The sequence below is a fragment of the Centrocercus urophasianus genome, unplaced genomic scaffold, assembly GCF_019232065.1.
Source record: "Centrocercus urophasianus isolate 14NV4802_14NV808 unplaced genomic scaffold, USGS_Curo_1.0 seq_20, whole genome shotgun sequence".
NCBI lineage: Eukaryota > Metazoa > Chordata > Aves > Galliformes > Phasianidae > Centrocercus > Centrocercus urophasianus.
In genome coordinates, this window is record NW_024884756.1 from 5,105,047 (window position 1) to 5,120,327 (window position 15,281).

Here is a 15,281-nt window from a genome sequence, read left to right on the forward strand (position 1 = left end):
GCGGCCGCGCACCCAAGCGCCGCCCTCAGCGGGCCGGCAGCCGGCGGGGCCGCCTCGTGCGCGGGGCCAGGCGGCGGCGGGCAGCCGAGCGGCCGTGCCATGCACTCCCTCGCTCAGGAGATCAGGAATTTCTCTAAGGCCAACCTGCGGAAGCAGCGCACGCGGGTGACGACGCTGACGGGCCGGAGGATCATCGAGACGTGGCGGGGCGCCTGCCTGCAGGTGGAGGAGGAGGCGGAGGCGGTGCCCGGCGGCGGCTTCGTGCGGGACCTGAGCTGCGACCTGCAGGTCGGCGCCGCGCGGCCCTGGCTGCTGCTGGGTGAGTGAGCGAGGCGGGCGGCGGGGCCTGTCGGCGCCGCGGGGCCGCCGTGCGACGAGTTGCTCTCTCCTCAGGGTCGCAGGACGCCGCTCACGATCTGGAGACCCTCAGGAAGCATAAGGTAACGCCGCAGCGCGTCTGGCATGCTGGTTTGGCGCGGGTTTCGTTCTTCGAGACTGACATATTTTCGAGTGGCGTGAAGGGAAGTGGCAACGTCGTAGCTGCGTGTCTGAGGGCTCGGCGAGGAGCTGGGACGTGTCGCTGTTTTACGCGGCTGATCCCCGCGTTGCCCTCAGTGCAGATGTCAGCTGAGCAGAGCCAGACGTGCGTGCCTGTGGGGCTGAGAGAGGGAAGGCAGCGGCTCCAAGGCCGTCCACAGCACTGGTGCTTCTACCCTCCTCCATCAGAGCGAGGGGACAGTAAGGCCTTTAGGACGTTCTGCAGGACGGGGAGTGCGCTACTTGGGTGGCTGTTGGAATCTAAACATCAGTTCCTTGTAAATGACAACAATGTAAGCCAGCCATGGCTTGAGCAGAGTAGAGGTGGTAGGAGGCCAGACTTAGTCTCTCCTGCCAAGCACAGGAGTAGTTTACTCAGGGATCCTCGTGATCCAATAAGCTGTGCAGGTACCTGAGCAGCACAAATGGGAGGCTGATGGGCGAGGGCAGGCTTAAAATTTGGGGAGTTACTGGATGATCTCTGCTCTCCCACCACTTCTCATTTTCCACCTGTATGCTGGCGATTCCCTTTGCTGCTGAAAGTCCTTCCTTCAGTCCATGTGTTTGGGTAAGCACAGATCTTTACATTTCCTCGTATTCATCCTGAGAGGGTAAAATAGAGCTTTTCAAGCACATGCTGTGTAGCAGGAATTTTAAAGCTCATTGTCCAGATTGTTTGACAGATCTCGTGCCAGTGACCTTCCCTATAGAGTAAGTCTTCCTCACCGTCATACTCAGCACTGAGGTGTTAACCATCACCTATCAACGTTTTATAGAATCAGAGAATGATTTGAGTTGAAAGGCACCCCTGAAGGCCTCCAGTCCAAGTCCTCCACAATGAATACCTACAGCTTGATTAGGCTGCCCTGAGCCTGATTCAGCCTGATCTTGAATGAACTTGAAGAAAAGCACACCATAGATGGACATACATCTGAACAGTGTTGTTGTAGAAGTTACAATCTGTTTATGTCCAAAGAATAATATACCTTTGTTCCTGCTTGTTTTGCTTGCTGTCTTCAGAATCTTTTTTTTTTTTTTTTTTTTTTTTTTTTTTTTTTAAATTTAGGTTACACATATTCTAAATGTAGCCTATGGAGTCCAAAATGCCTTCCTTAATGACTTCATATACAAGACCATATCTATATTGGACCTTCCAGAAACTGATATCACCTCCTATTTCCCAGAATGCTTTGAGTTTATTGAGAAAGCCAAAATCCAGGTACAGTATATCTATACAATATAACTATACAGTATGGTTATTTATTACCTCCTCTTAAATCTAAACAGCTGCCTCTGTCAAAAGCCGTGTATCCACATACAGTTATGTACCAAGACTATCAGAGAATGGGTTAGTAGCTTGAAGCCATCCAGTGATTTTAACTGCTGATAAAATCCTGAGAAGTCATCACACAGGGAGTAGGATGAGTGACCTGCGTTTGGGGGTTGGTTAGCTGCTTTACATGTAAAACCAAGAGGGATGACTCCTATTTGTTAAACTTGGCCTTACTGTTTAATTTATATCAGTGGTAGCTTTGACACTATGACCTGACAACCAGACATTGTTATACATTATTTGACTATTTCTACCATATTCATTATTTACGCAGTTTGAGATAAAAGAAGACAATCTTGCCCCCGTTGGCTTTGTGTCACACAATGTTCTTTCCTTCTCTCATGTATCATTTACAAGCTATGTGATACACATTATCACTTAGTGACCTGCTGGAGGTTTCTTGTTACTGTTTCCACTTCATTTCTAAATGAGACTTGCCATTCATAACTCCACAAAGTTGATTTCTACCTCTGGTATTTATGTTCCAGTTACTATTTTGTAAACTAGGGAGTTCTCCTGCTTATTTCCTCCCCCCCACCCCTCATCAGTACTAGTGATATCGTAATGAAGATCAGGTAGTGGAATAGGTGTTCTCTAAGATTAGCTCATGAAAAATATAAGTAAAAACCACCTCACATTTTTCTCTGCATAATACCGTTGGCTGTGTCAAGTCAATGTTGAAAGACCTTATGATGAGATGTATCACGAAGTGCTATTTTGTGTAAATAATTACAAAGAGATGCTGCAGTTTCATCTCCTAAGGTGGGGGGCAAGGGATATTCACTGATGAGAAAGTTTAGATGTATAAGAAATTGTAACCAGGACGTGGTTAACTTAGGAGAAACACTTACATTGAAGAAGTGAGAAAAGTGTGCACTGTGCTATGGGTCCCTGGCAGTTATTGCTTGTAACAGGATTGAGTTTACTAACACTTGTTAACTGCTCGAGTCTGTAGACATTGTGGTACAAATGCTGATTCTGGTCACCACCTCTTTCTCTAGGCTGCAAATTAGCAGACAGATTTTCCATGACATGCTAGGTAACCAGTGTCAATAATATTGCTTGTACCTAATGCAAAATTAGTGCTAAAGTCACCTCTGTATAAACCAGCAATAGATTTTACCAAGGAAAAGTAAATGTGTTCAGTGTTATATTTGGTTTAATATTATTGGCATGTTTTCAAGTCTACTCTGTGGAGTAAGTGTGAGAAGGAAAATGAAAATGTTCCCAATGGACAGTGGGAAGGGGATGTGATTTCCATTGAAGAAGAAAAGAGGTAGTATTGTGATCAGTGAGGACTGTAAACTCAATTTCATACTTCATCTTGTAATTTAGGTTGGAGTATTTTTGGAGCAGGAATCATTTTACGCTCTGTGTATATCAATACAGCAGATAATTGGAACTTCCAGGTCTGTGTAAATCATAAGGTTCCTGCAGCCCAATTGTTCTTTTTTTTTTTTTCTTCTAAGTAAAAAGCCCATTTAATAATTTGTGCACAATAAGGACAGACAGAACAGACTAGTAATGTCAAGAATATATTTATGTAATCTCAAATAACTGAGTGTGTTCTGTCACATTTCAGTATCTTTATTTGACATCTGCAGTAGCCAATCTCAACAGCACCACCACTATCACTTGGCAAGCAGCTTGGATTGAGCCTTTACCAGGCCAGAATCTGGTATACAAAAGTGACACTATCACAACACCTGGTCGTTGTAAAGCTGGCCTACACCATACTGAGTTGTCTAGATGTCTTTGTGCCTAGTATTTTGTAAATGAAACTTACAATGTCTTTTTGAAGATTCATTCAGGTGTCTCAAGGGTTGTGTAAAAAGTGTTCAAGCAGGCTGAAAAATACTGATTTTTGTATGTAATTCAAGATAAGCTTGAATTTAACCACTAGGAGAAAGATTTGTGAATTCCTGGGAAGTTGAGTACAGATGGATACTTAATCCCCAAGTAAGGGGCCTTAGTCGAACCACCTGCACCAACAATTTTACTAGTCATACAATAGCAAAAAGGAGATTTATTGCACGTCATATAATATTTTGTCTAATTTTCATGTTCCTATCTGCAATTCCGCTTAACCAAAATTTAAATAAAGAACTCCAGAACACAAAATAAACATGCAATTAACATTACAGGATGTTCTAATACCTGCCTCTACATCTGTTTGCAATTATAACGCTATAAGGGACGGAAAATATCACAATAATAGTAGGGTAACAAAGCCTCTAGCTACAGCAAATGAGAAAGAACCCAATGACAACTGGTAGAAGTACATAAGGAAAGAAAAAGAGCTGCTTATTTAAAGAAGACCTCAGATACTTGGGGATCTCCAGAAAAATCCTCTCGCCTCCACTGCCAGCCCTTAAATGAGGTCTGGGAAGGGGTGGATCCTGGCTCCAGCCCTTCCGATCGCTCAGTGTATTGCACACACCTGAGCTCCCCCAGGTTGGCCCTGCCTTCCCACCAGGTGCTCAGTCACTGCTTTAGGCCACGACTTAGCATTGCCACTACAGCTGCCTTTTTGTGTTTTTAACTTGGTAACAATATGCAGTCTATTTCCTTCCACGTTTCAAATAAAGTAAATTTTAAAGTTAGCGCCCAAGTAGATCAAGAGTCTTAGTGTCCCAACTGTCCATGATCTGGTGTTTACGTGAGGAAGCTACTGCAAGGTCTTAGAGAAGAGAACAGAGAATGCTTTTTAGTTCTGAAACATTAGTGAGGTGTGAAGTATTGACTAATCATCAAGTGGCCTAGGCTAGAAAAATATTTAGTTTGGGGCTCACGTATCTGTGTTTGGAGGTATTTATTTATGTATATATTTGCTTTGAGCTAAGCAAGGAACTTTTACAAAATATATTATAAATCGAGTTTTTTAGCTATAGTTTTTTGGTTTTATCTACTTCATGAATGTCCTCACTAATGTTTCGTTTGTTTCTCAAAGGATGGTGTGGTCCTGGTCCATTGTAATGCAGGAGTCTCCCGTGCAGCAGCAATAGTCATCGGTTTTCTGATGAATTCAGAAAGACTGAGTTTTGCTTCAGCCTTTTCCTTGGTAAAAAGTGTAAGGCCTTCTATTTGTCCCAATCCTGGCTTCATGGAACAGCTTCACAAGTACCAAGAACAGAATATAAAGGCAAATGGAAGCATAAATGATCACGACTGATGGAAAGGGAGAAGTGAAACAATCTGTTCTGACTATATAGTACCAGATGTTGGACGTACTTTAATCTCTTGTTTTGCAGTTCTCTTACAGGTGCACTTTAAAATCTTTCTCTATGTATTTTTTTTTCTTATGTTCACCTTTACACTCCCATTTTTCAGCATCTGGTGTAGAGGCCAAATGGTACTCGACTGACTTCACAGATGTTTTACCCAAGAGAAAGTTCTTCCCGGAGCAATGAAAAAAGATAAAGTTTTTCTTGCTGTAGCGAGGAAAGAGACAGAATGATTTTTTTTTTTTTAATGAATCACCAGAGAATGCAGGCAATGCAGAGAGGAAATAAAAAGGTAACTGGGATTATAAAGTTGCCCCAGTTACTTTCATGCTAGACCAAATCTTTACATGTTCTAGCTGGTTGTAACACCTGGATAAGGTGTTTATATAAGGAAGTAGCTCGATATTGGGTCTTACATCTATGGAAAAACCATGGAGGATTTTATTGAATGTTATGGGCTAGCCAGCCATTAAATATGTATAAAAAATAAAGCAGATAGAGTCCACTGATGGAAGTAACAAGGTGTAGGATGCTTTAATGCCTCACTTCTTTATCCTGTTTCCCATCAGGCAGCAAATGGAAGTGCACTAGCATGATGTTTTCAAAGTCCTAGGAAACAAGCCATCAGGGTTTTGCTGTTGATGGTTTTATAGATCATTTGGGAGCAGGTAGGTAGTCACAAACATTTTTCTCATCTCAAAACTCTTTTGCTTCAGTCCCCTCTACCAATGCCCCCTCGCTCCATTCCATGCAGTATAAAGAACACACATCGTAGGACAGGAACTCGGTTTATTTTTTTGTCACCCTGCTGACAGATCTCAGACGAGGTTGTGTTGTGAGGTAGCATGTTTAAAAAAGAAAAATACAGAATCTGTGACAAAGACTTTGTTGATAGCAGTATTTTTGTGGCCTTTGTGCCTGTTCTAAGCGGTTGGATACATTAACTTTCAACACACCAAAATAAACGCTGTGTGTGTGAATAACTGTGGTTTTAAATGAAAAATATGTGAAATCTGGTTACTATTCCCTCGACTTCATTTCCGAGGCGAACCGATTACTGCGTTTGCACTAGGACGCGGCCCTGGGACGCGGCCCACAGCACCGCCCCGCAGCCGCCTCCATTAGCGCGGCGAGCGGAGTGGGCGGGCACAGCTCGCGCCACCCTGCGTCACAAGATGGCGGCGGCGGAAGTGACGGCGGGAGGAAGTTCCGGTCTGTTTGAAAGCGCCCGGCGGAGCTGCTGCTGTCTCTTCCCGCCGCCCGCATGGCCGGCTTCGCCATGGATCCGCCTCCCGCAGGTGAAGCCGCGCCGCTTTTCGCGCCGCTCCGTCGCGCGCGCAGCGATCGGGCGCGTGCCGGGCCGTTGGGCGGCGCGGGGCACCTCAGCGCTTGGCGCCGCTCAGCGCCCTCAGACACCGACGCGGGCCGCGGCGAGCTCGGCGGCCATGCGGGCCGCAGTTGCGAAATCGGCTAGGCGGCGATGAGGCGGGCGAGGGAAGGAGCCCGGACTCGGTGGGGTTTCTTGCAAGTAGAAAGCACTCTTAAGGAAACCGCTGTGGGAAGCGGCGTGGCGCTGCTCGTTCTTCCATTCTTTTTATCGAACGGGCCAGAACATCACCTCACTGCTCCTTCTTTTCGTTGTCCCAGGAGCGGAGCCCATGACGCTGGGTTCCCCCACGTCCCCCAAGCCGGGCGCCAGCGCTCAGTTTCTGCCCGGCTTCCTGATGGGCGACCTGCCCGCGCCCGTCACCCCGCAGCCGCGCGCCCTGAGCGGCCCTGCCGTGGGCACCATGGACGTGAGGTCTCCTCTGCTCGCAGGTCAGTGCTCTTCAGGTGCCGGAGAGTTGTCCCGAGCGTCGCGGCTGGGTTCGTCCTGCTGCTTAGCTTGGGTTCTGTGCTAAGCAGCTGTGTTATAACAGCACACCTGTGTTCAGTGGGGTTGGCTGGAGCTCTTCACCGTGGGTTTACGATTAATGAATGCTTTGTACTTCTCCCTTAAGTAGAAGCCTTGTAGGAAACTATAAATAGACAAATAATTGTGTTTTATTGCACTGAATTGTTACCGCCACAGAATATCAGCTATAGAAAAAGAGGGATGAGTAACGTAACTAAAGTGTGTGGTTAGGGAAATGTCATTGGAGCTTAGGCTGTGAACTTTTAAAGAAGAGCTTTACGTAATGTGTTCTGGCGGTTTGTGAATGTGTTAAACTGTTGAGAGAGGAGTACTGAAACTCCACTGAGCATCACGAGGGACTTCTGAAAGGCTTAGCTGCCCTGTGTTTTGTGAGAACTGTTAGGTCAAACTGCTTTCTTTGGGATCAACACAATAAAGCGGTTCAAAGGTTTATCACCATTTTTTTAGTCAGCGTAATTGTCTGTTACATTGGAGTTCTCACAGTTCAGTATAAATATATGGGAATAATAATAAAGGAGATTAGCTGACTTAACTTCATCTTGTCCAAATTCATGCTAGTTCATGCTTTCAAGAGCTTATCTTTCTATTTAATGTAAAATTTCATGGGAAGGAAAGAAGTTTGTTCAGTGGGAATGCGATGGCATGGGCAATGTCTGTGCACGTTTTGATGTGGCTTTTTAGTACGTAATGTGCCTACAAAGTCTTAAATGCTTTGCTTTTGCTTTTCTCTCTTAGAGAAGATTGTCTGGAACAGTTGAATTACGTTAATAATCTGTTTTAGAATGGGAAAATGTTGATATGATCAAAACTGCTTAAAAAGAACAAGTGCGCGTAGGATGTGTTTGGCATGCAGAGATCTCAAAGTTTTAGGTGGTAGTTCTGTAAGGAGACATTTTCTGATAAATACATGATATTCTTGCCTAAGATGTTCAAAGCTGAGCAGTTTGGTCAGCTGTTTTGTGAGCTAATGAAATGACTAAGTATTTCATAGCTAAATACATTGTTAACTCTGACTGAAGAACAACTCGCAGAGGCTAAAGTTAAAAGCTTCCTTTCATTCTGTTTTAACTTCAGGTGGCTCTCCCCCACAGCCTGTAGTCCCTACACATAAAGATAAAAGTGGTGCTCCACCAGTTAGAAGCATATATGATGAACTGTCTAGTCCTGGACTTGGATCTTCACCACTAACTTCAAGAAGAGCTGTAAGTGGTTTGCGTACTGTCTTTTTTATTAGCAGGCAAGGTCGGTTATCTTAGAACTTCAGTGAGCACTTTACAACAGTTATTGCAACTGAGTTAGCAAAGTGACTGGTGAGTCTTCTGATCATGCAGATATGCACTCCAATCTTCTTATGGGCCTGTTCCTGTGTCCTCTGAGAGCTTTGCTCATGGAACTACCTGTGATTTTTAAGGTATTTTTAAGAATGAGAAAATATGAACCGTGCCTCTGCTGTGATTTGTATGTGGTAAACTCGGATTTGTTACAGCTTTTCATGTTCTTGTCAGTTTACGATGTTACTGTGTGGTCCGAATATGCTTTCCTTTTAGTAGCTGTAGTGGAAACACTAATCACAGCCTGAAGCAGTGATTGAGCACCTGATGAGAAAGCAGGGCCATCCTAGGGGAGCTCAGGTGTAAGCAATGCACTGAGTGACTGGAAAGGGCTGGAGCCAGGATCCACCCCTTCCCAGACCTCATTTAAGGGTTGGCAGTGGAGGCGGGGGGGTAACTTTTACCAGAGATCCCTGCCTACCTGAGGCTTCCCAAAGGTAAGCAGCTCTTTTCCTTCCTTTCTGTACCTATGGCTGTTGCCTTTGGGCTCGTTCTCATTTGCTGTAGCTGAAGACTTTGCAGCCCTGCTATTGTCATCCCATTATAGTAATACAGTAGGTAATAGCAACAGTATTACCAAAATGCGAGTACATTTATACTGAGTAAAAGATCTGATCCAAACTTGGGCAGTGAGATGGGGTTAATCTTGAAAGAGCAACAGAAAAACATTTCTAGAAGGTTGTGCTAGTAGGAAACTCCTCTGCTTACCTCAACTGAGCAATCAAGTGTTAGTGGATATTTTTGTCAATGAACATCTATTGATGTAAAGAGAAGGCATTTTTCTGAATGAACAGATTTTATTAAATGTTGTCTTCTGAGAGGCTTATTCTGAAAGTTTTCCAAGGAGGAGATCCACTACTGCTTAAAAATAATAATAATAATGGTAATGAACAGCTCACAGTTGGAATGCAGTTGGAATGCAGGTTGCTAGGCAGACAGGTGCTCCAGTTTGTTTGATCCTTTGAAGAAATGCCATCACTAAATATAAAAACACACTCAAATTGTTTCAAGAATTGAAAACTTTATATGAAGAAAATAACTACTTGAACAAATAGAACTTGACATTAGATTTCCTTAATTAAATATTGAAGTTACACTGATTAGTTTAGAGGGAAAGAAAGTAATGATGAGTACATGTAGGGGTATGCTCCATGATTCATGCATTTTCTAGAAGATGAAAATCAGATGGCTGGAAATCTCTCATGCTGACATCCTTTCCGTTAAGATGCATGTAGTGCAAATTGCTGGCTTACAGAAAGTCTTAGTAATCAGTTGGAAAAACTAAAATGTAGTAGTTGAGATCTGCTGGGTGCTAGAATGTGTGAAATGAAGTTATGTTCATGTCTGATATTGATCTAAAAGGTTAGAAGTAACAGATGGCAGACACTGTTACTGCCTGGTGGTTAAGTTTGCCTGGAAAAGGTCTGTTCTGATCTGAGGAGTGTACTTATAAGTATTATTTACTTTCTGTATTTTGATGCAGGGCAGCTTTTCTTTAACCCAGAGCCCATTGGTTGGAAACATGCCATCAACTCCTGGAGCAGGTAGATGTCCCATCAAAATTGTGAATGTATTTTCTTACTACTTTTCTTAATAGACAATGTTCAAACTGCATCAACTCCTTGCAAATTTGCAAAGGAGCTGCAGCTGTTCTTTTAACTAGCTTTTCAAAAAGTACGTGGATGTGAATAGAAAATACCTTGAGTTGTACTGATAGAATTTCAATCAACTTCACTTGTTCCTCACTCGGCATCTCTTGCTTGAGAAGTGTCTGTATTTGAGCGAAGCTGCTGAGGTTGAAGGGTGGTTGTCCTTGTTGATAAGGCTTCCAGTTTTCTGTATGAACACGTGGCTTCTTGCTAAGCTTAATTCTGAGTGTCTGGCTTGCCTTTGATGTGTGCTGTGTGGGGCTAAAGGAGGAAGCCTGCTAACTAGTTGGAAAACTGACACAATCTGGACCGACTGAATGTGTTTTTGCAAATAAACCTCCTCTGCATTCTTCTGTGTACAAGTGAAATACTTAGTACTGAGTTTATTTTTCTCTGACTTGTCTTACAAATGAATATGTTAAACGGTTAAATCATTTTAACTTAACAGCTTCAAGTATGTTCAGTCCTGCAAGTATTGGGCAGCCTAGAAAGACTACTCTGTCTCCAGCTCAACTAGATCCTTTCTATACTCAGGGTGATTCCCTAACTTCAGAAGATCAACTTGACGACACGTGGGTAACTGTATTTGGGTAAGTGAATTTCTGAAATAGTTGAGAAACTGTGGGCAAGGTCTTAGCAATGTGTGGAAACAAGTAGTGCTTTGGCACTGCTATTACTGGATGTTCCTAGGTCCTTCAGAAAGCACAACTGTGGTTAAAGGCAGCAGGTACACGTACCTGCTATTTTAATGGAGAAGCTTAACTCTAAATGTACGTTATTAAGTTAGAAAGGCACCGTTCTACCATTCCATTTATGGCAGGTTAAAAATACGTACAAGTTATTCCTTTTAAAATGTTATTGAAGTACTGGTCTGTTCTGGATTTCTAGAAGCCCTGAGTGGAGTTGTATTCAATCACAGAAAATCTTACACAACTCATCATTTTTTGGGGGAATTTTTCTTCTCTTTCAGATTTCCCCAAGCATCTGCTTCCTATATCCTTCTACAGTTTGCTCAGTATGGAAACATATTAAAGCATGTGGTATGTCTTAGTCTGAAGCTTATTTCTGAAAACATTCTGGCTCATTCTTTAAAAAGGCTAAGCTAACAGTTGTTATTTAATCACATGCAGATGTCCAACACAGGAAATTGGATGCATATTCGATATCAGTCTAAGCTTCAAGCCCGAAAAGCCCTAAGCAAAGATGGAAGAATATTTGGTGAATCCATCATGATTGGTGTAAAACCTTGTATAGATAAAGTAAGTTAACTGCTGCTCTCTTTTAAATATAAGCACTCTGCCTTTGGAATTCCTCTTCATTTCCCCTACTCACTTTTTCTATTTGAATAATAGAGCATATGTAGTTAAGTTAGATAAAATGTATTGTATTATATGTGAATTTTTCTTAGTTATTTGATGAAATGCTGCTGAAGAGTATCACTAGGGATGCACTCTCTGAGGTATGGAAGCTGTAATGCGTGGAGTTATGTTGTTGTACATGATGTGAATTAAGATTATAACATCAGAGAACTGAGATATGTTTCCCAAAATGAAATTTGGTATTATTTATGTTGCTCACATTTGTTTCTTGAATCTCTTGCCTCCTTTTTATGTGACTGCTTACCTGACTGACTCCTAAGTTTATTGTAGCAACTTAGGCTTATAAATTTGTTAGCAGCACAGTCCCGATTCTGTTCTTCAACTTGTACCATGGGAACACACATCCTGTTCTTGTAAGGCTTAGGCATGGTTGTATTTGAGACTAATTTTTTAATAAACAGTGATTTTCTAGGCATTTCCAGTGCTCTTAGCACTGATTCCTGCAGCACTTTGTATTGAGTACAGTACACAGGCAATTGAGTCATTCTTCTGTAGTTGACAGATTTTTATTTTTTAAGTCTCTTCTTATCCTAAGTGACAGTAAGGAGTAACACCAGCTTTAAAATGTAAACCCATCTCGAATAATGCTCTAGAAATGGAGCTTGAAATTACTTGGTGTTTTATCAGTTTGAAACATTTCTTATGCAGGTTCAAATTCAGAAAACAACTTCAGTGCCCCTTTCCTTCATGGGCTTCTGGTCTCTTTTCTTACCTCACCTACTATCTTGCTGTTCAGTGTCATTGACCGAGTTGCCTGTAACCTAATCATGTAAGACAAGGAATTCGCAGGCATCCCGTCTCTTAGTTGCTTTTGAATTCTTACTGTGTCTTTGGGTAGTGTTCACTTTAAAATACGAATAAATACGTCCATAATCATCTGTGTTTTGGGGGCAAGAGATTGTGGGGATGAAGATGTCAAGCTACTTCTGTAGCTTCCCGGCACTGAAAAAAGTTGCTTCTCCAGGCTTGCTGCAAGTTTTGCCATTTTTTGTCTTCTCCATACTGTTTCAAACTTGTCTATTGATTTGTGTACTGATCATCAGACTATGAGCTTCCACTAGTTCTCAGTGGCATATGCACCTTTTGCACCCTGTATTAAGTAGGCACTTGAGTGTAATCGTTGCTTTCTATGGGATATGACTATACTTATGAATTGGAGATAAACTTCTGAAGATTTAAATAGTGCTTTTTAGTATTGGCTTACATTACTTCAATCCTCTTTTTAAGAGTGTGATGGACAACTTTGAAAGAAGCTCTGCATCCTCAATGTCTTCAGTTTTCACTCCACCTTCAAAAACTGTAAGCACACCAGTACAACCTGCAAGTACTACAAAGATTTCTACTATGAGACCTCTTGCAACAGCTTACAAAGCTTCTACTAGTGACTACCAGGTATTTTAAGGGAAACAAGCATGTGTTTTTGTGTAATCTTCTGTTAAGAGTGTGAGGCTGGGTACACGTGAACTTTAATGTGACCTTAGCCTTTTTTCTCCTGTTATCACTGGTAAATATGTGGTTTATGTGTATAGGCTTACAAAATCATTTAATAGATTTATTTACTTTTCAGAGGTTGAGGGCTTGTTCTGAAACTTCAAGATACTTTGTCAAAATACAGTAATGTCTAGGAGAAGTGTGGTTTTTTCACATTAACCCTTGTGTGAACTAATTCTTTTTTCTTCCTTCTTTTTTTCCCTGTTTTCTAGGTGGTTTCAGACAGACAAACGCCTAAGAAGGATGAAAGCATTGTATCCAAAGCAATGGAATATGTGTTTGGCTGGTAATTGGCAACAAGAAGTAACACACTAAGTTGGTCAGGGTTGGAAATCTGCTGCTGGCGTCAGTGGTTAGTTGTATAACTACTAGTGTCAGTATTTTAATTTATATCACCTTCAGTGATGCCTTCATGCCTTCAGTGATTTCAGCAGACATGTAGCTTGCACTTTAAATGATTGCAATATACACATGGTTTTAGAAACTGCATCAGTGTAAATAAGTGTTTTTTTTTTCCTGTTTGTGCTCTGATTGCATGATTGTAGAAAAAATACAAGCACTGACTTGGCTTCTATGATGACTTCATGTGAATTGCTTCCCAGTAAAGATGATGGGCTACTTGCAGGAAGAACACTATGTATAGCAGGCTTGCAGGGACTGTTCTTAATATGTGTGATTTTAATTTTCTCATTTGGATTCATTGCTGTTCTAAAACTATCTTTGGCATCCTGTTCTAAACGTCACAGTGACTTTTTAACGGTTTTATTAATAAAGCTAAGTAAAGTTTTTCTAGGTTGTTTTTTGCACAAGTATGAGTTCTGCTAGGAAATACTGTTTGTGTCACTCTTGAAGAAGTAGATGCTGCCTGATCTTTTTAGAAGTCTTTGCAGAGCAGATGCTGCTGACTATTGAAGTACCAACCTCAGTTAAAACTAATTACGGTGCAAGTTTTGTTATAAGTAAGAATATACGGTTTAAATATTGGTATGTAAGTTACCTACATGGGTGTTTTACAGCAGTGCACTCAATAATAATTATCAGTTTGTAGCCTTCTACACTGCAGAACGTGGAGCTAAAGTAGCTGAATAGAAAAATGCAGCACTGGTGACCAGAGCTACTTTTGTTTTGGGATGCCTCGATGAATTCCTCCTAAGGCACTGGTTTAATGAAATTATTTGTATTTGACACTTAGCCCTTCCTGAAGTTGTTTTTATGGAATCATAGAGTGGCTTGTGTTGGACCAGCTCCCCTGCTGTGGGCAGGGTTGCCACCCGCTAGGTCAGGCTGCCCTGGGTCCCATCCAACCTGGCCTTGAACACAGTGAGCACATCCAGTGATGGGGCATCTACAACTTCTCTTGGCAGCCTATTTCAGTGTTTTACTACTCTGAAAGAAAAAATTCTTCTTAACATCTAATCTAAATCAACCCTCTTTTAGTTTAAAGCCATTCCTTCTTGTCCTATCCCTATCTACCTGTGTGAAAAGTGTCTTCCTCCTGTTTATAATCTAATATTGTAAGGCCACAATGAGGTCTCCCTGGAACCTACTCCAGACTGAACAAGGCCAGCTCTTCCAGCTGTTTTTCATAAGAGAAGTGCTGTAGCCCGCTGCTGAACTCGGTGGCTCTTCTCTGGACTTGCTCCAACAGCTCCACGTCTTGTAATTGGGGACCCTGGTCCTGGATGTAGTACTGCAGATAGGACCTCATGAGAGCAGAGAATCATCTCCCTTGACCTGCTGGCTGCCCCTCTTTTGATGTCACCCAGGATGCAGTTACCTTCCAGGCTGCAAGTGCACACAACTAACTCACGTCTAGCTTTTTGTCCACTGGGATCCTCAAGTCTTCAGCAGGGCTGCCTTAAGGAGTTCTCTCAATCTGTATACATACCTGGGATTGCCCTGACTTAGGTGTACAGTACCTTGTGATTGGCCTTGTTGCATCTCCTTAGTTCTGTCAGCCTGCTTCACAAGCTTGTTCAGGCTGTTTTGCACAGTGTTACTTTCTTCTGTTGTATCAACTGCATCACTGAGCTTAATGTCTGCAAACTCGCTGAGGATACACTTATCCCACTGTCTCAGTCATTCATTAAATGCTAAGGAGCACCAGTTGCAAGACATACCTGGGTGGCACTGCTTTTCACCAGCCTCCAACTGGGTTTAGATCTGTTGACAATAACTGACAGCATCCAACCAGTTCTTTACCCAAGAAACAGTTCAGCCTTCAAATCTGTATCTCCAATTTAAAGATAAGAATGTGATGAGGAACTGTGTCTGGATAGTTGACATCAAGTCTGGATAGATGACATCAGTTGCCCTTCTTTTGTCCACGGATGCCGTTATTCCATTATTGAAGGCCACACGGTTTGTTGTAGATGTGCTCGTGGTAGAGCCATGCTGGCTGTCTCATATCACCTGTTTGCCT

General features: G+C 42.4%; 2 protein-coding genes across 2 annotated transcripts; both read left to right on the top strand.

Annotated features, from left to right (window-relative positions):
• The first annotated feature begins 58 nt into the window (after positions 1-58).
• Positions 59-6,110, top strand: DUSP19 (dual specificity phosphatase 19). Its single transcript, XM_042822675.1, has 4 exons — positions 59-319; positions 394-440; positions 1,604-1,756; positions 4,821-6,110. Exons 1-4 carry the CDS (start codon positions 100-102, stop codon positions 5,040-5,042), a joined length of 642 nt encoding a protein of 213 aa, XP_042678609.1. The 5' UTR covers positions 59-99; the 3' UTR covers positions 5,043-6,110.
• A 189-nt stretch (positions 6,111-6,299) lies between these two features.
• Positions 6,300-13,647, top strand: NUP35 (nucleoporin 35). Its single transcript, XM_042822686.1, has 9 exons — positions 6,300-6,392; positions 6,742-6,912; positions 8,084-8,211; positions 9,824-9,884; positions 10,438-10,579; positions 10,960-11,029; positions 11,120-11,248; positions 12,596-12,760; positions 13,072-13,647. The coding sequence occupies exons 1-9, from the start codon at positions 6,359-6,361 to the stop codon at positions 13,147-13,149; spliced, it is 978 nt and encodes a 325-aa protein (XP_042678620.1). The 5' UTR covers positions 6,300-6,358; the 3' UTR covers positions 13,150-13,647.
• The last annotated feature ends 1,634 nt before the right edge of the window (positions 13,648-15,281 follow it).

What these genes read in the sequence shown, in the direction of transcription:
- DUSP19 (XM_042822675.1), top strand. Translation starts at nt 100, where the DNA reads ATGCACTCCCTCGCTCAGGAGATCAGGAATTTCTCTAAGGCCAACCTG. An exon ending in GCGGCCCTGGCTGCTGCTGG is followed by an intron (nt 320 to 393) that starts GTGAGTGAGCGA and finishes CTCTCTCCTCAG; the next exon opens with GGTCGCAGGACGCCGCTCAC. An exon ending in TTGAGAAAGCCAAAATCCAG is followed by an intron (nt 1,757 to 4,820) that starts GTACAGTATATC and finishes TGTTTCTCAAAG; the next exon opens with GATGGTGTGGTCCTGGTCCA.
- NUP35 (XM_042822686.1), top strand. Translation starts at nt 6,359, where the DNA reads ATGGCCGGCTTCGCCATGGATCCGCCTCCCGCAG. An exon ending in GAGGTCTCCTCTGCTCGCAG is followed by an intron (nt 6,913 to 8,083) that starts GTCAGTGCTCTT and finishes TTTTAACTTCAG; the next exon opens with GTGGCTCTCCCCCACAGCCT. An exon ending in GCCATCAACTCCTGGAGCAG is followed by an intron (nt 9,885 to 10,437) that starts GTAGATGTCCCA and finishes TTAACTTAACAG; the next exon opens with CTTCAAGTATGTTCAGTCCT.